This window comes from Peromyscus maniculatus, chromosome 16, assembly GCF_049852395.1.
Source record: "Peromyscus maniculatus bairdii isolate BWxNUB_F1_BW_parent chromosome 16, HU_Pman_BW_mat_3.1, whole genome shotgun sequence".
Classification (NCBI taxonomy): Eukaryota; Metazoa; Chordata; class Mammalia; order Rodentia; family Cricetidae; genus Peromyscus; species Peromyscus maniculatus.
The window spans coordinates 39,528,565-39,547,170 of record NC_134867.1 but is presented as its reverse complement, the minus strand read 5'-3'; the positions used below and the strand labels follow the sequence as shown (position 1 = coordinate 39,547,170).

The 18,606-nt window shown below is 44.8% G+C and overlaps 1 protein-coding gene across 21 annotated transcripts in view; it reads left to right on the top strand.

Annotated features, from left to right (window-relative positions):
• Map7 (microtubule associated protein 7) overlaps positions 1-18,606 on the top strand; it is a 142,033-nt gene that overhangs the window by 15,238 nt on the left and 108,189 nt on the right. For 4 of the 21 annotated variants that reach the window (XM_042262226.2, XM_076552666.1, XM_042262224.2 and 1 more), the window contains exon 1: positions 9,076-9,257. The exons of 5 other annotated variants lie outside the window; for them this stretch is intronic. In XM_042262226.2, the coding sequence (XP_042118160.1) occupies positions 9,176-9,257 (82 nt within the window). In that variant the 5' untranslated portion in view covers positions 9,076-9,175. Of the gene's footprint in view, positions 1-8,770; positions 9,258-9,406; positions 9,768-18,606 lie in introns of those variants that run through there. 12 more of the 21 variants (XM_076552673.1, XM_076552672.1, XM_042262233.2 and 9 more) reach the window with 9 other exon arrangements.

Genomic DNA, 18,606 nt, shown 5'->3' with positions numbered 1-18,606 from the left:
GATTGAAAATGGACCGAGCCCCAGATTTACCCCGCCAGGGTTTTATCACTTGGCCTTTCTGCTAGGTACTGCTTCCTCTGGGCCACTTTGAGAACAATCCTGGAGAACGGTGTCTCTTCTTTTGTCGGAATTGGTTCCAGTTGTCACACTAATAGGTGTTTCCAGTTTAGTAGGCAGACCTTCACAAACCGCCTCGTTTTTGCTTCTCATCCTTGAGGCAGGGTCTCACACTGCAGCCCAGGCGGCTTTCAGACTCAAACTGAATTGCCTCAGCCTCCCAAGTGCGAGCATGGCAGGTGCAACCCCCCCCCCCCCCCACACACACACATACACTCCTCAGCTACACCCTTCATGCACGTTTTTTTTCCCCTTCTCAAGAATAACGAACTGTCCTCAACTTGACCTTCCAGTACCCTACCCACAAAATTATATACTTGAGTTTCTAAATGAGACAGTGGGTTTACTTTGTGATAGGAGTGATTTTGTGTGTGTGTGTGTGTGTGTGTGTGTGTGTGTGTGTGTGTGCGTGCTTTGTATTCCATTTAATACTGAGAAAACCTGAATGCTTACCTCTCAAAATGACAGAAATGATTTATTTACTAATACTTTTAAGCATAGCACTATTGGATTCTCAGTGGGAGATCATTTACAAAAATAAAAGAGGATTTGATAGGTCCAGTCTGAAGTATCCCGATCCCAGTTGTATGACCATCATTTTAAGAGTATTACTGTATTGGGAAATTATATGAGTAAATAATATCCATTCTACTCAGTGAAGATTATGACCAGTGACAGACACATAGACCTTTGTCATGCCAGCTGGTCTGTGGGCTCTGATAGACCTTTGCAATCACCTGACTTTAAGTAGATATCCCTGGATGATGTGTGTAGGCGTGGCCCACTCTGTTGTAAGTCTGAACAGCCAGAACTGAGATTTCTAGGAAGAGGAATTCTGTCTCAAGACTGAAGGGGAGAAACCCTGCCCTACAAGTTGCAGTCTACTTAGGTTCAGTTAAGGAACATTACTTAATAAGACAGATCTTTGCACATACATACATGTGTTTTTTACGTGTTGAACCAAAGATACTTGTATTTCTGTTTGTCTGGGCTGATACACTACCCCCCCCCATCAAGTTTTCCCCAAGATTTGTACAAATCATTTACATTATTTCTTAAGTGATAAATTTTGTAAATATATTCTGATCTGTGAGGTTAAGAAAAGAATACCAAGCCTCCTTTTTCTGGGTTTTGCTACATCCCCGGCCCTTAAGGCTGTCCTAGAAAAAAAATATCTTCTCTCTTGCTGGCTTTGATATCAGGGAGTTTTCAGGAGAAAGATTAGGAAGGGTGATTAAGCACCAAGGGTTGGGATTGAGGGAAAATCTCAGGACACTCTGGAGTGAATGTTGAGTGTGCATTGTTTGTGATGTGGCCAGCTCTTCACTGAGCTGAGGACAGAGTGATCAGCGTCCTTCAAGTGCCCGTAAACTAATAAAGTGCCTTGGTTTGCTAGTGACTTGTATAGCTTTTCACCCCTAAACCTTTAGATCTCATCTCAAACCACATAGTCACAGTGATGCCCCCATTATCAATTGTCCCATCGAGGAAAGTGCTGTGTGTCTTCCTCATGTTTTCAGTGGGTTCCTGAAGGTGGGTAAGAGATGAGGGGCGTCACAGGTGCGGGAGTTGGCCTCAGATAACTGCCTTCTAGCCGGAGGAGAGTGGGCGTCCATTATTCTGTTCTTTAGCCTTAAGACCCGAGCCCCTGGGACTGGCAATGGAGTGGGTAGAGCAATCCATCTGCATTCACCCCCAAAATAAAACTATGTAAGGTTCATTTTTACTGGTAGGTGCAGAGAGTTGTAATAGCCAAGGAAGGGCTTGTCTGAGCCTTGGTTTTTCTTTGCCCATTTCCTCCCGGGTATATAACTCTGGTGTCCATCCTTACCAAGTAGGAAACCCGGCTCAGAAAAGGGCTGGGGGCCCAGAAAGCTCAGCCCACGCACAGCATATCAACTTCATCACTGCATCATCACTAACATCAGCACCCCACGTCAGCCCGTGTGCATGGTGCTCACAGTGGTAAGAAATACAGTGAGTTTCCCGCCACTGGTCCTGGTTCTGTCTCCCAAAACTACATTAGAAGTAGAAATTCTGCCAGGCAGAGTGGTATGTCTGTAATCCTAGTACTCTAGGTGTAAAGTAAGAGGGTCATCTAGCCTGGACTATGTAGTTAATGCCAGAACAGCCTGGGCTACAAAGTGGGATCCTGTCTCCAAGGGAGTGGGGGATGGACCAGAAAGTCCTCCATATATTAACTCTAATTCTATTATTCCGGAACCTTCCATGCTCAGGGAAAGAGCTTCCCAGACAAGCCTCCACTGCGTTGCTGTGGCCTGGAATGTTTGTAAGTCCCGTGGTACTTTCCTCTGAACATGCTGTCCTTTATCATCCCTTCTGAAGCATCTTCTTCAGAACCACTGTAGTATGAAGACCAGGAAATAAGGACTATTCTGTTCTGCACGCTGCACATCTGCTGATACCTTTTGGCACCATGAGGGTTTTCTAACTGCCTCTTCACTGATGATGATGTGTAGTGAGCCCATTGGCTATCTGTATGCTGTTGCAGCTCCATGGGTCTTCATTTTGCTATATGTGAGGTTGGCCCCTTTGTTAAGGATTTATTATTACTATTATCATTACTATTAAGTTATACGTATGTGTGTGCATGTAGCTGGAGTATTCCTGTGTCCACCCGGCTCCTGCAGCCACTCAGACCCAAATAAAAACACAGACGCTTATATTATTTAAACTGTTTGGTGTAATGGCTCAGGCTTCTTGTTATCTAGTTCTTACATCTTAAATTAAACCATTTCTATAAATCTATACCTTGCCACATGGCTCGTGGCTCACCAGTATCTTACATGTTGCTACTCATGGTGGCGACTGGCAGCATCTCCCTCACTCAGCCTTCCTGTTCCCAGAATTCTCCTCTCTCTTTGTCCCGCCTTTACTTCCTGCCTGGCTACTGGCCAATCAGCACTTTATTTATTAACCAATCAGAGCAACACATTCACAGCGTAGAGAACATCCCACATCATGTGCATTTGCATTTTTGTATGTGCCTGTGAGTGTGGTTACAACAGAGTCCAGAAGAGGGAGAGTCCAGAAGAGGGCATCAGATTCCCTGGAGCTGGAGTTAAAGGCAGTTGTGAGTGACTGATGTTGCCGTTGGGAATCAAAACTACATGCTCTGCAAAAGCAATATAAAATATATAAAAAGTGCTGAGCCATCTCCCCAGCCCCTCCCCCCCAAATTGTATATCTATCCTAACAAGAGGAGAGGCCCCTACAAGCAAGCACAGTCTTATCAAGGAGTTCAGAAGTCCATGTAATGTATGTCCGTAAAGTATCACCAATGAGAATCATGAGCAAGAGGGCTAGAAGCATTCTAATATGATCCTAGGTTAAAGTTTAATGTGGCATTAATATTCCTAATAATACTACTAATAATAATGATATCCATATTAATAACATGATAATATTCCCAAGTTACCTAGTGACACTCAGGCTTTAAGGAAGGGTTAAAGGAAGCTTAACATATACCTCATAGCCATAGAAATAATCTTCGAGGTTATACTTCGGTCCTGGTAGAACAGGGAAATGCACTCTATTGGCAGTGAAGTGCCTAATGCGAAATGAAGATTTATAGAAATGTAAAAGGCACCGCGGGGCTCTGGTACTTCTTGGCTGATGTCTTTGCTACCCCTAGTGTAGTACTTAGTGTTCCTCTCATGTGCCCGGAACAAAAGGTGGTCACATAAAGAAGATCAAAGCAAACCTGCCTTTTGATTTTCCTTTCAAAGGGTCCGCATCTCCCTGCGCCTTTCCTGGTGCCTCTTAGAAGCTGTAATGCAGCACGATGGCCGAATGGTGTGTTTTCGTCGCCCCAGAAGCCACCATTAAGCAGCAGCATTCTAGGAAACTCTGAGGAGCCCCTTAACTTCTGGGATGAAGATGGCAAAGAGCCAGCTGGGCCCCTTTGTTCCTCGGGGGGGGGGGGGGGGGGTGGCTTGATCCCATGTCAACCTACGCCAACCTTGCTACTTTCAAGTCATCTGAGGTTTTCAACTTGCATTCAAGTGTGGATTTCTAAAAACCCCCGCTGGAAGCAAATTACTACTTACCTTGAGGGGGAAACATATCAAATATTTTAAAAATTACTAAGTCTGGTAGTTTTCTAGGATTAATCACCTCATTTAATAAAAACAGATATTGAAAAGAATTTTGATATTTCTGGGCTCCACGGAAAAGTAAATAACATACATATTGTAATTTACCAATGGCAGCCACTCAGCCCAGTGGTAATAATTTCTGTTTTTAACTGTGGTCCTTGAATAGTCTAAATTAGGCTTTTTCCCTCCGCAGCATGTTTTTTTTATAAAGCTCAGTAGGCTTTTAGAAAGGAAAATTGTAGGTATACTTTTCGTTGGTTAGGCAGACTCCTTCTGTTCATTCATGGGCTCTGCCATTTTCTAAATCTCTTATAGCAGAGAAGCCTGGGAAGTGTAGATGAGGTTGTGTGTGCATGCACATGTGTTTGGCTCCATGTGCTTAGCCACTGTATGAGGTCATGTGTGCATATGTGTTTGGTTCCATGTGCTTAGCCCTATATGAGGTCGTGTGTGCATATGTGTTTGGCTCCATGTGCTTAGCCCTATATGAGGTCGTGTGTGCATATGTGTTTGGCTCATGTGCTTAGCCGCTATGAGGTTTTGTGTGCATATGTGTTTGCCTCATGTGCTTAGCTGCTATATGAAGTTTTGTGTGCATATGTGTTTGGCTCATGTGCTTAGCTGCTATATGAAGTTTTGTGTGCATATGTGTTTGGTTCCATGTGCTTAGCCGCTCTATAGCGTTGCTACAGCTAGGGCCACATCTTGAGATGCTTCTCCAAGCATCAACAGGTCTGACTGTCCCTTGTTCTCCCACCTCAGGAATTAGAGCGTGGCCAGAGGTGCTGGCCCAGCCAGCTGGGGAAAGAGGACAAAGTGACAGAATTCACAGTCCCATTGTGTTTGTTTTATTGGAGACAGAGCCTCACTAACGAGCCTAGGATGCTCTCAATGTCTTGAGCTTTCTGTCCAATCCTCTCACGTGCTGGGATTGGGGGAATGTTGTGCCATCATACCTCACCCTGTTTTGTTTTAAACTTTTGAACATGTATGTTACGATTATTACAGGGTTGTTTTTCAATATAATGCTGGTCTAGTTGTAAAATCTGCCCTGTTTCACGAGGTGGTGTTTCATTTGTCTTAAGTTTATACAAACTCTTTTATTAACACACAATTTTAACAAATTCAAGAAAGCATTGGCAAAATCTTCTTACCTACTGAGGCCTACAGGCCCTTTCCCCCACGGGAACTAACTTGAGACTGTCTGCAGGTGATATGCAAGGACAGTTAGACCACACCTAACTGGAAATGGCTGTTGGTACAGCAGGGTATGTGTGTCAGCACACTCCTGTGGTGCCATCATATGCAACATGGGCAACTGGCACAGGAGGAGGCTAGCCTCGGCTACATAGCCAGAGCCTGTCTCTAATTAATTGATTAAGAAGGAATAGTGGAGGAGGGGGTTCAGGGATTGGAGTGGTACCCATTTTACTTCGAGGAATCTTTAAATCGAAGGTCTTGCCATTCCCCCTTCTCATATTCTTGTTGAGAACCAAAGTATGAAAGGCCAAAGGAGTTAGAACAAAGGTGGTAGTTACTTTATGCCCCGGAGGGATTGAGTCCTAACGCTCAGAGCAGACTGCTCTATCTGTTAAAGATTGGATTGAAACAGTTGAAAACCTGACCTCAGGCTGGAGAGACGACTGACTCACCAGACAAAATGCATGCTGTGCAAGCATAAGGACCTGAGTTCAGACCCCCAACATCCACACAAAAGCTGGCCATAGCAGCCCCTGTCTTTAGCCCCATTGGTGAGAGAATAGAGACAGGGAGACCCCAGGAATGCACAGGCTAGCCAGTTTAATTGAGATAGTGAGTTCCAGATCCAGTGGGAGACAAGTCTCAAAACTAAGGTAGAAGTTGTTTGAAGAAAGCATTTTCATGTCAACCTCTGGCCTCCACATGCGCCCACATGAGTGAGCAATATACCACACACCCGTATAGTCACAAAAGAAACTGATATCAAATGTCTGGATGTCTTAAATGAAGAGAGATCAAGCCTCAGTATTCCTGGGGTTGTGTAAGAGCAAATTCCTATGTCAGGGATTAGAACATTTAACAAATTGATCTCAGGCTGGTGAGGGAGGAGGAGAAAATGAGAAAACGTGTACTTAACGGGTAGGGAGAAAACTATTATATTATTTGATGTTGGGCTCTTTGCTTCCCTGTGACTGATCACGGCCATGGCTGTGACAGACCTAGCTGGTACCAGAGTCAGGATTCATAAGGCACCAGGACAAAAGCGTCTGACTCCCGGGGCAGGTGGCCTGAGTTTAATCCTGACTCAGTGACCCAATTGGCTGTTTGACTTTGACCTCTGTGCGCCCATTTCCTGTTAGTCAGGTGCAATAGCTCCTCTTGGTGCTGTGGTGACTAACCACAGTGACATTTCCAATGACCTGCTGTGATAAGGCTGAGTGTGTTTCCAGTCAGTGGCCCTCTGCTCTGTCCCTTGACGTGGACTCACTGTGTGTGTGTGTGTGTTTGTTTGTTTGTTTGGAGGTGACTTTTTGGCCCCCCTCAGTCAGGCTTCCGTTTTTTCCAGTAAAGGTTGTCAAAAATAGCTTAGAGTGTAGAAAGAAAACAGAAGTCTTCATCTGGGTGATTTTCACACATTGATACAAATCGGGTGTCAAGATCTCTCAGACTACAGAGTGAAGAATCCAACCTTTGTCACTGGAGAATATCCCCCTGACATGGACACAAAAGGAAAACCACTCATCAGACTTGGCTCTAGTCTTCTATGGGGTCCTATGTCCTATAATCTCTTTATCGGTACCTGTAGCACATGGAGCTTCTTGGTGAAATTTGTTGTCTTATGTGGACAAATTAAACTGCAGGTGGCTTTTGCATTGCTGTTACCCTTCATCCTCGTTAAGCATTTGAGGCTTCGTGAGCTTACCTTGAAAGTAACGGAACCACATTCTACTTTTGTCCAAAGGTATAGCACATAGGTTAACATATTTCATTGCGTTTTTTTTTTCAAGTCACCAATCTAATCTGAATGTGCATTAACTTAATTAAATCCCCAAGCCTTTGGAGGATTTGTTCATTTTTGAGGATTTATTCAGTTTGGTGGGATTTGCTAGCCATTATATCCAGCCATGGGCTGGGCAATGCAAGTGAACAAAAACAGTGTATCTTGAGGGAGTTTATAGTTGAGTAGAAAACACCTTGAAAATAAATGCAAAACCATGTACTAGTTACAAGTGGGTTACTGTACAAAGTATAGTAACAGTTGATGGTTATAACCCACTTCTTATAGCTAGTAGTAGATTCACGTAATCCTTACCCTCAACTCCATGAAGGAAATGGAGTCGTCACCCCAGCTGTCCGGAGAAAAGCTGTCCAGGCACTGAGAGCGCCGTCCAGTACCCCAGGTTTGTTTCACACGAAGGATTGGCCTTAGAATCTTGGATAATGTAAGTTTTTAATCACTGAGAAACTGTTGAAGAGTAAGGAGTTTAGGGTGGAAGATTTGCTTCCGACTTTCTAGAGAGATTTGATTTTGATTAAAAGGCAAAAGGAAGAACAGCCCCTTTCCCCCTTATTTTAACAATTGGCATCTTTGAAATGTTATTTGTTGTAAAAAAAAATTTTATTAGTTTTTTTATACAGTACAAATTTTGTTTTGTTTTGTTTTTTGACTTTTTGTTTTGTTTTTCGAGACAGGGTTTCTCTGTGTAGCTTTGTACCTTTCCTGGATCTCTCTCTGTAGACCAGGCTGGCCTTGAACTCACAGAGATCCGCCAGCCTCTGCCTCCCAAGTGCTGGGATTAAAGGCGTGCGCCGCCGCCGCCGCCGCCGCCGCCGCCGCCGCCGCCGCCGCCGCCACCACCACCGCCCGGCCTACCATACAAATTTTAAGCAGTGTAAAAACGGAGAGTCTTAAAATGAGAACACTTATTTCAGAAGGAAGCAGAAGTCATACAGCTGTGGACTTTGAGAGAAGAGTTCAAAAGAGCTGAAATTGTGGCTGGTGTTGAGACCTGCCCAGTAGTGCTGCTGGGCATTGGGATGGGGTGTGCTGCGTGCAGTGTAATTGATGCATTTGGGGGCCCCTCCCCCTTGGTGGCTTGGTTTCTGTCCTTTAGATGTGACTTGCAGAGTGAATGTCCCATACTGTGGTTTTTAGTGGGAAGAGGTGCAGTCTCCATATCTGGTCTTCACGGAGGGTCTCAGAGATGTGGTACTGGTGGACCTCATGAATAAAGCGAATAAAAACAGTGTATCTTGGGGCTGGAGAGATGGCTCAGTGGTTAAGAGCACTGACTGCCCTTCTCGAGGACCCAAGTTCAATTCCCAGCACCCACGTGGCAGCTCACAACTGTCTGTAACTCCACTTCCAGGGGGTCCAATACCTTCACATATACATGCATGCAAGCAAAACACATAAAATTAATTAATCAATTAGTTAATTAATTACAAACCAGCGTATCTTGAGACAGTTTATAGTGGAGCTGAAAAGACCTCGAAAAGAAATGCAAAGCAATGTGCATGTACACCATGACAGACGCCACCAAGGCAGCCCCTGCACAGACAGGATGTGAAGAGCGTCAGGAGAGGGAGGCAGCTCTCGCATGCTGACCTTGCCCTCTACTGATAATAGACAGCCTAGGTAGGGAAAGAATGAGGGCTCCGCGCTCCTTCCTGAAGAATTAGCTGATGCTTGTGCAGGCAAAACTCTGTTCTTCCTCCTCCACCCATCCCGCTGCTCTGCTCTGCCGCCCGCCCGGAGGAAGAGGGAGCGGGAGCCGCGCAGTGGCTTCCCACTGCACGCCAGCCTCTCTCTGCCTGCTGGTGAGTTCCGAGGACACTGCATGCTAGGGCAGCTGGAGACGGAGCGGCCCCTGCCCTTCTTGATCAGCCTGTGTCAGGGTTGTCAGGGCAACTGTTCGCAGCGGGCAGCGGGTCGTCTTTTGCCCTCTGCCGTATGCCGAATGTTTCTCTGTGCAGTAGCCAAAGGAGGCTGGGGAAAGTGCCACAGCAGGAAGGAGAAGCTGGGAGCTGATTCCAGAACAGGTCAGGCAGTCGGAGGGAGGCATCTGAACCTGCACGCCTTTAATAGAGTCGTCCTGGGATGTGTGTGTGTGTGTGTGTGTGTGTGTGTGTGCTTGCGCGTGCGTGCATGCATGGGTGAGAGTGTTTACTTACCAGCGCATGTGCCTGTCGGGGAGGGGGGAGTGAGTAGGAGGGGGCTGCTGCTAGGTGAGGGGGAGCTGCAGGGCCTCAGTTGCCAAGTAGCTGGTAGTATCTGTCAGCTGTTTGCACACTGTTTACCCATAGGATCCATTACAAGTGCTCAAATGAACCGGCAGCTCAGGAGCTAGCAGCTTCCCGGGAGCTGCAATTACATAAGCATATATTTTTAATATAATCGTTGAACAAGTAGCAGCGGTATGCCTGGATCGGCTACAGCTATCCGACAAGAGAGACTGAAGAAGACCCATGCAAGGCCAGTTCCCCTTGGTTTATTCACCATTAATGAGGAAGATGAACAGCAAAAGAATGGAAATTCCCGAAGACCCAAAGGTATGCATCCGCCCTCCCTTTGGCTGGAGCTGGACCCAGCACTGTTTCCTACTCTGCTTGTAGCACAGGTTCCGAACTGTACTCACGATGCCTGCCTCTCGGAGTACTCATAACCTAACCCAGCTCGCTGGTCGTGTTAACACACCCCGTAAGGTGGAGGAGGATGAACTGGGAATCATTTTTGCAGGTTTAGTTGATTTCAGATCAGCTGCTTAAGACCCAAACTGTTTTCCCAGTATAATGGTTTTTAATGTCCACTCCTTCATTTAAACGGGGACCAGTGACTCTGACCTCATCAAGGGAAAGAAATTTGACTTTACGGGGTTTAAAGGAACAATACCCTCCCCTTTTCTGTAGGCACATCAGATCATTTCCATTTACTTTAGTGAAATGAGTTTCTCTGTAAGAAGGACGGATTAGGTAAAGTGGTTAAAATCCATGGGCAGAGGATGAGGATACTTCTGAGTTTCTTTTACTGAGATGCTGCGTGAGAGAGAAAGCGAAGTTCCACAGCATTGGCGGAGGGCAAAGCCAGGGAGCCGCGAGAGCGCTGTGGCATCCAGTAACTGATAGCTACTGCTAAGCACTGGGGTAGCAGTGTACACACGCCAGATCCCGAAAACAGAGGTCTGCGTCCTGTGGTGTGTTCTCCCGTTTGTGACATGCAGCAGCTGGCCAGGCTTAAGTCCCATGCACGGTGTCATCCGAGGCCTTGTCTCGTAGCCCCTCTCATGCATTTTTGAAGAAGGGCTTTCAGGCTCGTACTTAAGTTTTCCAGCATCCTGATTCCTATAGCCGCCTTCCTCAAAATATGCAAGCTGTTCTCTCTAGCAGATGTGGTACCAATTCTGCTCTTTTTATGAGCTGATTACGTCTTAGCTTGTATTCTGTCAGTCAGTGGCAAATTCTGTCACTGATATTTCAAATGTTCCATAGTATGGCTCAGAGCGTCAGCACAGCCTGGCAGCCACAAACGATTAAACAGCTGTCGAAGGATTGTAAGCAGATCCACTGGCCACCGCTGCCTTCTCAGTCCCCGATCCTAAATGAATCGTGGTGCTTTGGGTAAATACAACTGGACACCATCTACTTTAAACCCAGAAGTATGTTCTGCTTCCGGTTTCCAAAACAGAGGCTTTAGTAAATAGATTCTTCTCTCTGTAGTTGATTTCTGTTGACTGTCAGGGCTTCTGCGTGAGGAGCACACGGCCTCAGAATTCAGTGCTGCTGTAGAGGGGAGCGCTTCTTGATTTGCCCCGGAGTTCACAGTTGAGCCTGTCTGCGCCGCCCCTCTCAGTGAAAACGCTTCAAGAGGTTAGCAGCAGATCATTGGGCCTCTGAGGAGCTGGGAACTTTTAAGGTTAATGCAGGTTTGTTGAAGTATTCCCACGGTGTGTTTGTCAAGACATTCCGGCCCTTTCCTCGAGTATCCTGGACCAGTCATTCAGGATAGCTGACCATTTCGTGCTCAGTAGTTTTCATGACTTTCTCTTCCTGGCTCCGTCTTTGGTTTGGTTTGATCTGTTTTTTTGTTTTGTTTTGTTTTTGGTTTTTTTTGGTTTTTTTTTTTTTTTTTTGATTTTTTAAATTCCCTTCCAAGTAAAAGCTGCCCTTGGATATTTTATTTAAAAGAAAAGGAGAAAAGGAAAAGTAGGAATTTCTAAAGATGTTTGGGTTTTGGCAATTTACACACCAAGAGTCTTAAATCAAGAAGTTCTTGATCCCCTGCCATTTATCCCTTTTCATGTCTGCTTACTCACATACACGCATGCACATACACGCACATATATAGGCACACCAAAAAAAAAAAAAAAAAAAAAAAAAAAGATGCTGGGAAGTGATGTGGTGGTACCTGGGAAGGATTTCCTCCTAACAAGGATGACCGGAGTTCCTTTACACCCCTATATGTCTCTAATCTGTGACACAGACAACAGAATGAGCCCGTGAATAATTCTGGATAATCTCCGATTCTGCTTAATGAGTGATTCTTTGGCTCTGATGTTAAGTTCCTCTTCAGGCACCTATCAATAGGAATGTCCGCTTTCTAGTCCAGCTCTGCCTCATGGAAAGCTGGCAGCCATGTTTTGTTTCTGTACTGTACAGTGTGGTAGCCGTTAGCCACGTACAGCTCCAGAGCACTCAGAATAAAGCTAGCACAACTGAGAACGTGATTTATTATTTTTAGTTGATTTAAACTCAAGTCGCCGCGTGCGGCCATTTGTAGGCCAGCATAGCTCTAGTCTATAGACACAGACTATGTGACATAGACTTGTGTTTGTATTGTCTGTTTCCGCCATCCTCACTGCTTCCTGGTGTCAAACAGGGTTAGGTCTTGTGGTAGAAACAGAAATATAAGGGGTTCAGGCCAGTCCCAGCTATACAGCAATGGTGAAATTCAAGGCTAGCCTAGACTATGGAAAAAAGAGTTGGGGAAGGTGGCAGGGAATGTAGTTCTGTTGGCAGAGTACTTGCTTAGCATGCATAAAGTCCTGAGTTCAATCCCAAGCGTAGCATAAACTGGGTGTGGGTGTGGTGGCCCATGATTCTAATCCCCAGAATCGCAAGTTCAAGGCCACCCTTGGCTACATAGGGAGTTTGAAGCAAGCCTGTGCTGCATGAGTACCTGTCTCAAAATAATAATAATAACAATAATAATGATGATGATAATAATAATTTTAAAAGCCATGTCATAAAACCCCCAAAGTTTTTCGGCACACACACAGTGGCCTGCATTAACAGTTCATCCCTCCTTCTCCTCCAGGTACTCCTTATACTTGCTCTTGTGTATTATATCATCTTTTGCAACTTTTAATCGGGCTTCTATTTCCAAAACAAACCTGATGATACAGGTTGTCCTTTACGTGTGACTATTAAGATAAGCAATCACATTTGGTTTTCTTCCCACTGCACAGCTTAATCAGTCAACCATGTCTGGACCTGGCATACAAATGCTGGTTTGCATGCCTAATACCTTTTTTTCTGTCACTATCAGAGTACAGACCCATGCTATTTGAATTCATTAAGCTGAGTGCTTCTGGCGAGGATTACCCTGGTTAGCCATGAGTACTGTCTCTTCAGGTGCACATACTGTTGAGTAACCATCACCAGGCTCTCACAGGAATGAACAGTGCGACTGCCTCTAGACTCCTAGATAGTGTGGCCTCTGAGTTATGTGATGGAGTGAGCTGGGAATTTGGTCAGCTAGTGGAGAAGATCAGTTCTTTTTTTTTTTTTTTTTTAATAATTAATTTAATTTTACATATCGGCTACAGATTCCCCTGTCCTCCCTCCTCCCACCCCCCAGCCTTCCCCCCAATCCACCTGAAGATCAGTTCTTAAAGCAGCCAGCACTTGTCTATAGAATTGGAATTGGAATGCACATGCTTTACATGCCTTACAGTTGCTGACACATAGCATTTAAGTAATATTGGAGCAAGCTAGGCTGATACTGCTGTTTGTATACCTCCAAATGCTGACCTCGGGCCTGCCTGGGCGAAATGTTTTAGGTACTGTTGTAAGTAAATGCCTTTGCTAGGTTCCAAGGCATGCTTGCTGAATTTTTCTAAGCGCTGCATGTTATGAAGTAATGAGACTTTTTTTTCTTTGAGCCAATGTTCATTAGCTCTTCGCCGTGGCAGTATTCTTTTGGGGTGTTGTAGATATGTTGTGATGCAAAGATGATTGAGTAATTTTGCTCTCAGAAGTGTTAACTGCCTAGTAGAGGAAGACAAATACGGCCAATAATATGAGTGAAAATTGAAGGGAGGGGGACTCAGGAGAAAGGTCAAGGGTAACAGAAATGTGGATGACATGACCAAGACGAAGCAGTTAGCCTGCAGTTTTCAGACTGAAGCAGGAGCACAGCAGAGGCTGGAAGCCTATCCCAAACATCTGGTTAAGGATGGAAAAACATCTGGAAGCACACACAGGACCCAAGGCAGGAAAGGCTTCTCTAAAAGTAATATCAAGGAGGCTGGAGAGGTGGCTCAGTCATTAAGAGCACTGACTGCTCTTCCAGAGGACCCAGGTTCAATTCCCAGCACCCACATAGCAGCTTACAACTGTCTGTAACTCCTGTTCCAGGGAGTCCGACACCCTCATAGAGATATATCTGCAGGCAAAACACCAATGCAAATGAAAAAAAAAAAAAATAGTTCTGGTGCCAGGCAGTGGTGGCGCACACCTTTAATCCCAGCACTTGGGAGGCAGAGGCAGCCGGATCTCTGTGAGTTCAAAGACAGCCAAGAGTACACAGAGAAAAACCCTGCCTTGGTTGTAGGGGTGTGGAGAGAGGAGAAGACGCCCTAGTTCTAAACACAGTGTTTTCCAATGAATGGTGGTTTCCAGGGCTCCAGGGCTCCCCGAAAGCATGACAGCTGCAGTACACTGTCTACCCTCTCATTTATAGTGACTTCCCTGCCATTTGTGGGCCATCTGAAGTATTGTCTCCTTTGACTGTATATTCCTGGGTTTTGTCTGTTTCCTTGTTTATTTATTTGTCTGTTTGAAATGGGATCTCAGCCCAGGCTGGCCTCCGATTCACTGGGGAGCTGAACAAAACCCTGAACTCCTCCTGACCCTCCTGTTGCTCCCAAGGGCTGGGATTACAGGTGTGTGCCCACTCCTGGGTCAGCCTGATTTTTATATAAACCCAATTGGCTTCCAACTCCAGTGCTGACTTTATTTGTGAGACTTGACTCCAAGTAACTTATTTTTAGAAAATTATCACCCTCAAAAGATGAAGAGCTTTATCTGTGACTGGATGGATTCTCACCGGCCTGCTTCCACGCCTTGTGACATAGGTCTCTGACAGCAGGTCTTCTCACCTCACAGGCTTTGGAGCCTCTCGGTGGTGATGCTCCATCGGGGACAATGTCATAACTGAGATTCAAAGACATCTTTAATCTATAGGTATTTTCATCTAGCATCTGGTTTTTTGTTGTTGTTTGTTTTTTAATAAGCCTCCCTTTAGAGAGATTTTTCACAGTGATCTGGGTTTTTTTTTAGCTTCCCTTCTGTCTTGGATTGCTGTCTATTGCTGTGATAAAGACTGACCAAATGCAGTAAAGTGGTTTATTTCCAATTACAGTTGCAGTCCGTCATGAAGTCAGAGCAGGAACTCAAGGTGGGAACCTGGAGGCAGGAACTGAAGCAGAGACCGTGGAGGAGTGCTGCTTATTACCTCGTTCCTGCCGGTTCACACAGGCTGCTTTCTTATAAACTCCCAGAACATCTGCCCAGGGGTGGCATTGCCCACAATGAGCAGGATCATCCCATGTCAATCATTAATCAAGAAAATACCCCAGAGCTTGCCTACTGGCCAATCTGGCTTGGGTTAAGTTGACCGGAAAAAAAAAAAAAATCTAACCAGGCTACCTGGAAAAATTGGAAGGCATGCCACACCTGGTCCTTTCTTCTCCTCGGTAATTAGCAAGAGCTAATTGGCAGCTGCCACACGGAGGAGTCATGCTTCCATTAACCCTCTTTTATAATAGAATGTGCACCAACTGGTCTACCTCTATTGCTGCCTTGCCGTGGCCATTTGCTTTTAAAGCCCTTGACCTAAAAAAAAAAAGTCCCAAACTCCTTACCCTTGGACGTGAATTTCTTGCAATCTGGTCCTTTCTCATCATTCTCTTCCCTTGTATTCTTCAAACTCCGTGCCCTAGCTGCACCCAAATCCTAGCATTTCCCTGCCCCCTCATTCTCCTCCTCTGTGTCCTTCTCGGGGTCTTCCCTCCACCCCCTTTGGCTTTCTTCTTTATCTAGATATTCTAACACGTGGTTTGGAATCAGATCAGATGTCCTCCCCTCCAGACCTCCCTTCCTCACAAGGCTCCTCTAAGAACCCTCCCCTCTCACTGCCAGCCTCCCCATCCTGGTTAATCATGAGTCTGTGTTCACAGAAGAGTCTTGGGACAAGGCACCACTCTTTTAGAAAATCACATCTTCCTGCTTCTCTCTTCCCTTGTCCTGTTGGACATGACCATTGTCGATTACCAGTGTCCTTTCTCGGCCATTTCAGATCAAGGCAAATTTTTTTAGTAGGGAAATGTAACAGTTAGTGAGGCAGAAGTGTATTCTAGGAAAACAGTAACTTCAAAATTCTCTATTATAAGGATTTCCTATTACATAATATTCCCTATTATGAGAACTGTTGATGCCAAGTTGATTGGCATAACTTTCATCTGCTTACGAGCTCCTGACTTAGGTTTCTATTGCTGTGAAGAGACACCATGGCCATGGCAACTCTAACAGTTAAAAACATTTAATTGGGATGACTCGCCAGCAGTTTCAGAGGTTCAGTCCATTGTCATCATGACGGGGAGCGTGGCGTCGTGGAGGCAGATCTGGTGCTGGAGGAGTTGCTGAGAGTCCGACATCTTGCAGGCAGCTGGGAGTCGACTGAGACACTGGGGGGATATCCTGAGCATAGGAGACCTCAAAGCCCGCCCCCATAGTGACACACCTCCTCCAACAAGGCCACACCCACTCCAACAAAGCCACACCTCCTAATAGTGCCGCTCCCTGTGAGATTATGGGGGCCAATTACATGGAAACTACCACAGGCCCTAAATGTAATCTTTATTCAAAATGTTTGTATAGGCATAAAAAGTGTTGGAGCAAGGATGACAATATCTGATTTATAGTTTTCTCTTTGTGGAGTCTCTAAGCATTGGTAAAGCAAGTGACTTGAGCTGTGTCCCAGGCATTCTGTGTTAGGGAAGAAGTCACTGGGTGTCGATGTGTACAAGAGGACATACTCAACATTGCTGTAGATGATCAGTTTGTTTTACAGAGAGATACTATCTAAACAAATAGAGTTGGTTCAAAGACAGTTGCTCAAATCATAGGACCCAAGCACAATTAAATATTGGCTTAGAAATCCCCAGCTTGTAACTTTTCCACACTATTTACTAGAAAGTTATAGTCAGCTTGAATTTAGTCTCTTATGTCTACTAATATCAGTGCTTCTAGGAGTAACTTTAATCTGTTGTTTCCGAGAAGTATTTCAGATGAATTGCTGGCACATTTATCATATTGTGTTTTTTGTTGTGTCTTACTTGGTTTTTGTTTGTTTCCTAGTTTGTTTATTGAGGCAAGCACTTACATAGCCCAGGCTATATTCAAATCTCAGAAGTTCTGGATATCTAGGAAGAGCCTGACTTATCTGGGATATCCTCTGTGTTAACTTCCAAAGGCAAGTAATAACCCCACTGCATCCCGAGGCAGAGGCCTAAAGTGTCACAGATGAACAGCAGACATTGCATTTGAAGTATTGACTAGAATACCATTCCATGTATGCTGACTACAGAATTCAAGGCGTGTTTTGAGGTTCTCATCCCAGTAAAGGTTTGTTAGTGAGAATATAAATTATTTCTAGATGCCAAAGAATTTACAACCCCAAGTCCAGTGTGGAGTCTGGAATTGATGTGGAATATGAGATTGAACTGGAGTTTAGGAGGATGGGTGGAGGAAAATGTTCAGTTTCAGGCTTAAATTTATATGATTTTAGGGCTAGAATCATCCTAGTTAAAGACCCTGGTTTTATTCAGTAGGAATAAGGTGCAAAAGTAACCGAGTTCAGCAATAGCATCTTTCCTAAAACCACTGGGAGCAATGCTGTGGAGACTGGTGCCACCTCTGTGTGGGAAGCAGAGTCATTTCCAACATTAGGGGTCAAGCATTATCAAGAGATGGCTGAGAATGGAGCTGGAGAGCTGAGACCCTTATAAGCCCCCGTAAAAATCTTCCTGAACAGTGTAGCACAAAATCTGTTTAAAATACACCATTAAAAAGAAGTTTTCCGTGTACATAGTTGTTCTGATGCTCCACATAGAACTATACAGCTTCAAGGCCCACATTTCTCGGGGACATAACAGTTTATGGTGGGAAAATAGGATGCTAGGAGGAGTTTAACCGGGCTAACAAGTGTGCAGTGGCCACAGATCCAAGCAAACTGCTAGGTTTCTACAAAAGACTGTGTGGTCTCATAGGAAAAGTGCTGCAGAGGAAGTACCTTGTTCACTCATTTCAGCCTTTTCTCATCTGTGATCTGAAATAAATCAATCCTGCGCACATATAGATGAGGACTGGAAAGACTTTATAAGTACATAACACACCTCTGGAACAGCTGGAGCTCACAAAACAATAGGATTATAATAGTGATTTGTAACTAGATGACCCACATTTCTTTTCACTTCTCTTTTGTAAGATGTATTTTATTTTTAATCATGTGTCTATGTCTGTGTCTTTGTGAATATGCGCAAGTGTGTGTAGGCTTCTACAGAGGCTAGAAGACATCAGATCCTCAAGTTGGAGTTATTGGCCGTTGTGAGATGCCTGATATTGATGCTGGGAATTGAACTTGGGTCCCCTGCAAGAGCAGTGTGTACTCTTAACAGCAGAGTCATCTCTCCAGCCCTCTGTTCACTTCAGACATGCTCTGTGGATGGGTTCTACAGCTTGCTCAGTGTGTTTATCTAGAGATGCTTCTCCTAGCTGAATTTGCTGCCTTTATCTTAACTTGCGTGTAAATTGTGTAAAGGAAAGTGTCTAAGGATGTAGACCAGGCTGGCCTTGAACTCAGAAATCCCCAGCCTTTGTCTTCTGAGTGTTGGGATTCAGGGCATGTGCCACCACACCCAGCCTTGAGGAGTTTTTAGTAATTTTCTTGCAATGGCCCAGTGTGACTGGATCCTTGTTCTGTGTTTATTCACGTGGATCAAAAGTACTAGACGTCAGGTAGGTTACTCATGAAGTACCCTGTAATTTTCTGGTGTTTAATGAAGGAAGTAAATTACTACATTAGGTCAGATCACCTCACTTGTTTCAAATA